General features: G+C 44.6%; 1 protein-coding gene across 1 annotated transcript; it reads right to left on the bottom strand.

Moving 5' to 3' along the window:
* Positions 1-727: 727 nt before the first annotated feature.
* PGRI_035800 (Thiamine pyrophosphate enzyme, C-terminal TPP-binding) lies at positions 728-3,854 on the bottom strand (the record flags this gene model as incomplete). The annotated part of the gene is made up of 6 exons (XM_040791293.1): positions 728-1,042; positions 1,170-2,524; positions 2,855-3,086; positions 3,187-3,437; positions 3,512-3,581; positions 3,657-3,854. 6 exons carry the CDS (start codon positions 3,852-3,854, stop codon positions 728-730), a joined length of 2,421 nt encoding a protein of 806 aa, XP_040645370.1.
* Positions 3,855-5,052: the final 1,198 nt, after the last annotated feature.

The raw sequence follows: 5,052 nt of genomic DNA on the forward strand, positions 1-5,052 counted from the left end.
TATACTAAGATGATTTCCAGCCGGCACGCTTGTACACTTCAGTACTCTACAGTAAAGGTTTTTTTATATATATATTTAATATAAATTCATATAATATATTTATTACATAAATCTAAATGTAGCTCATCAGAATTTGAGCAACCTCATTAGGCTCCCTCATCGTTGTGAGGTCCAAATTATTTCACCTCTAACATTTTTGTTCTTCCAGTTTATTTTGGTTTTCATGCTCAACCCTGTTATAACTTCCAGATTCTCATTTATAAAATCCAATGACACTGAAGGTGTTTTCTGTGAGTACGCATGACATCGCATTTCATTCATCTACAAAGTTTCTTTATTGATTCAAGTCTCACCATGAAACCTGACCTTTAGAAGGAAATCCTACTCCCGATCCGGTACCGTAGTTTTCTAGAAAAGTAGTAGTGGCTCTTAATAGCATCTTCGATAGCGATTATATAGCTCTATCTCTTAGGATCTCCTAATCCCCTCCCGAAGGGTGGCCCTTTATATAGAAGAGTCCTATTGAGATCTCGCCTCGGTTTTGAATCTACTATCTTAGGGTCGCTATCTAGGCTAGCACAGAGGGGTTTTTTAATTGATTAGACGGCTCTCAACGACGTACCGCGGGCGGCGGGGGCATGTATAGGGGGCTAATCAGGGAATGGAGAAATTGAGTGTAGGGTTGAATGGATTTAACGATAGAAGAAATCAGATCTATTTAGCTGGATCACTTTTTGGCTGCTTCAGAGAGTGCACCTGCAAGCTGCCGAAGACCAACACTGACATCGTCGGGCTGAATGCAACACTCCAAGAGGGCTAGTTTCCATGGCTCACAATTGATCCGATCTAATGCTAATAGCAGATCGGCTTGTGTTTTGATCTGCATCGAGAAAAATGCCGGATTGAGACCCAGATCTTTGTCCATTTTAGATGCGAATGGGTTGTTACATGTTCTTGTATGCTTAGGTGCACACATGGCGGAAGCGAACTTGGCATAGTTCCAATTGGCGATGTAATTATAGGGCCCATCATGAATCGCAGACTAGAAGATAGCAAGAAGGATAGAAAATCATTAGTGAAAGATTCTCGTTCAATTCGAAGATGGAGTGGGAGACAGAGGGTTCTAGAAGCAGGATACGTAGCCTTGACATGAAATAGTAAAAACCTACCTCTATCTGATAACCCAGATTGTTGAAGATAAAGACTATCATGTTTGCTCTACTTCGTATGGCAGTACTTAGCTCTTGAGCGGTCATTTGAAAGGCGCCATCACCAATCATGAGAATTGTTCGCCCATCTGGGCAAGCTAGTTGGCAGCCAAGTGCAGCAGGTAGGCTCCATCCTAATGACGCATATAATAGCTGAATTTGAAAGTTCGCCCCCATTGGGAGCAAAATATTGGTGGCATTGAACCAAGCATCCCCAGCATCAGCTATTAAGGTATCGTTGCTTGTAATCAGCTGTTGGATAACATCCATGATCCCACGCACGGTGAGTGCTTCGCCAAGTACAGGACTGTTGACTCTAGTCTGTTGACGAGATTTCCAATCGAATGAAATGAGTGTTTCTCTTTTTGGAGGAATTGAGGAGCGCAGAAAAGCGTCAAGAACCTCAGCTAGGCATATTTCTTGAATCAATCGACCATTAGGCATTTGTATAGATGCTTCCTGGATATCAATCATGCGTCGGCGCTCATCTCGGATATCCAGTCCCCCAAGCGTGTGCATATCAGACCAACGCCCTCCAACTACCACCCAGAGGTCAGCGTCCATCACAATGTCTCTACATTCGGACCTGGAAGCAGTGGCCCAAAATGTGCCCACAAATTGAGGGTGTGACTCTGGTAGCGTTGATTTGGCATCTGGCTGGCAGAAAACGGCGCAACCCAGCTTATCAGCAAGTGCTATCAGAGCTTCAGTCGAGAGGAAGAAGCGTGCCAGAGCACCAATGATCAAGATCGGCCGGTGCGCTGCATTCCAGACGGTAATCAATGGGGATACAATTTCATCGATGGCCCCTGATTGAATTAATTTTAGAGGCCGTGAAATTTGTAAAGGAGTTGCTGCATTGCCCACAACTCCCACTAGATCCGTGGGAATCTCAATGTAGACTGGCAGTGATTTGTGAATGCACTGAGAAATAGCTTCATCTAGGCGGAGTGCGGCATGTTCACTGGAATCCAGACGGATTGAGGTAGCTGTGAACTCTTGGAATACACGCAGTGCTTGATCCCTGTTCACTCCACCTGTCGTATGGTGGAGGAGACTCTCCTCTGTCAGCAATTTTGAGCTTGGACAGCCTGAGATAATGATGATCCTAAGTCGCTCAGAATAGGCACCTGCAATTGCATTAAGCAGCGATAGACTCCCAACTGTAAAGGTGACTACTACAACTGCAACTTTGGTGGGGGAACTCCGCGCGTATCCATCTGCAGCGTAGCCAGCATTCAACTCATTGCAGCACCCAACCAAGTGTAGGCTTGGGTTCTTCAACATTTGATCAAGCAGGGTCAGATTTGAGTCGCCTTTGAATGATAGTAGTTTTAGTAAGCTTAAACATCGTAAAATCTATGGAATTTTCGCGCAAGTACCTGGGACGGCAAAGAAGTCCTTAACTCCCAGCTCTTCCATTCTATGGGCCAAGAGCGTGCCGATATTATGTTCTCTGGGTGAAAATCTCGGGGTGATCAATGCTGGCATCAAGCTCGGGCGGGCAAATAGCTCAGTCATACCTGCACCTTCAGGCATCTTCAAAATTACTCGACCTTTGATACTTCCTGAAAAGAATTTACCATTCCATGGTCAGCTTGGAGCGCGTAAAGAATTTAGTCGATTGAGAGTAAGGCCTCACTTACCTTTCTCCATCATGTCATAGACTTGGGGTAATTCTTCAAGTTCCATGATCTGGCATTGCATCGCGAGGTTTTTACGAAGGAAGAATCTCAGTGCTTCCTCGGTATCCTCTCTGGTGCCAACATAAGATCCTTTGATAGTGATCATGCGGAAAACGACCGAGAAGAGATCGGCTTTAATGACTGCCCCTGGCGGCAAACCAACTAACACAATTGTTCCCCGAGATCTGATGTACTGTAGAATTCATTTCAGCCAAGTCACTTTCCCGGGCGAATCATCAAGAAGAGGTGCTGGTAGGAAATAGAGATTGGGGGCGGCGATTGTATTATCTCACCTCAATAGCCTGTGAGATGGGACGATCATCTGATGATACAACTACCACAGCGTGAGGCCCTCCGTTGGTAAGCCTCTCAATGTCACGGGTGAGATCCTTGGAGCTTTTATAGTCCACAAAATAATCAACGCCCAATTTCTCACAATGCATTCTCTTCTCAGCTCCGCTTGATATTGCAAGTACTCGAAAACCCATCGCCTTCGCATATTGACAAGCCAGGGTCCCGAGCCCTCCACCCGCACCAGCAATGGCTAATATAACTTATCAGTAGTGACCGTGAATAGTTATGATGGAAAAAGTCAGGACGAAATGAACGAAATCGTACCAACAATATGACCCTGCTGGGCGCCGGTCTCTAGAAGAGCGCGATAGACAGTTACCCCCGCGCAAAGAATCTATATTCAGGCGATGAGAAACGTGCCATGTTTTTTTGAGCTGGACAGTTAAGCAAAAGACACTAGATCACTTACCGGAGCAATCTTGTCTAAAGGTGCTTCTGGAGGAATTCGAACGGCGCAGAATTCCTTACAGACGACGTACTGCTGAAAGGTCCCGTCTCTGGTGTAACCAGAAAACTGAGCACTTGCACACGACCTCTGGTCATCGGTCTCACAGGACACACAAGAACCACAGATACTGTTGATCCACTTTATGTCAAGCGGGCTCATTTAGTATACTTGAAAAACAGGAGAAATGAGTAACAGGGACAAGCATTCTCCTCTCACCTGTATTCCAACATGGTCACCCACAGCTAATTCTTTAACTCCCTCTCCTGTCTTGACAACAAATCCCACGCCCTCATGACCTCCTTTAGGATGTCAGCATGATCCTTTGACGCTTGGAAACTGAAGAACGCCGATGAAGGGCACTGAGAGATCAGGTCCTTACCTATAAGACATTTCTTGGGGTCAAGTGGCCAGCCCCCTTTCCACGCTTGCAAATCCGAGTGACACACTCCCGAATATTTGATATTTACTAGCACCTCGGTAGCGCCGGGCACGGGAACAGGAACTTGGGTAAATTGCAAAGCTATAGATATTAAAATACGAACCTAATTTGTAAGAAAGAATGGGGCTTTCAAAATGAGTAAGTTTATAATTACCTGAACCACTGCTCTCAAAGACCTGAGCCCATTGTTTCTTTGGAATTTCAGTCATTCTTCCTGCTTGCAACTCGAATTATACTGTTTCTGTCGAAAGGCTAGAGAAATAAATGTTGAGAATAGCTCCAATTTTTGAGTGGAACTGATGGTGGGATAAGAAAATGGAATGTTGTGATTAAAACCAACATTGGCTTGAGAAAACCCTTCTTATAAGTTGGGTAATAAGTATGACCATGAATCCTGGAATGCAAGCTCGTGCTACTACTATTGGATTGAATCGAATACTCAGGTCTTCCCACCCCTCATTCCTTAGGTTCTTCTGCATTAGATACCAAGGCTGGAAATGATTGTCTTGATCAACACCGTTTCAGTTCCTTTCTTTATGATACGCTTTACTTATCTGCGGTACTTATGATTCAACTGTACACATTTGCAAGAGAGAAGTCTTTAAAACAACTTATTGAATGATTTGTGATCATCAAGCTGGATGCTATTTCTGAGACCCCAAAGATGCACCTGGGCAACATGCAACAGAATTTTCGCAGTATCAAAGTCAAAAGTATTATACCCTACTTTTCATGGCCTTCTTGAAACCATTTGATGTTACAAAGTAATATATTAGTCGGTCGTTCCACCGCTATCTCTATGTCATTGCACATCCGACCTCGCCACCACACTCATGTGCGTGTCTACTTTTGGTACCACACCAATGTATGTGTCTAATTTCGAGTTTCTGGAGGTGGACCATCTCCTGCAACCGTCCA

This window comes from Penicillium griseofulvum (assembly GCF_001561935.1).
Source record: "Penicillium griseofulvum strain PG3 chromosome Unknown contig_86, whole genome shotgun sequence".
Lineage (NCBI taxonomy): Eukaryota > Fungi > Ascomycota > Eurotiomycetes > Eurotiales > Aspergillaceae > Penicillium > Penicillium griseofulvum.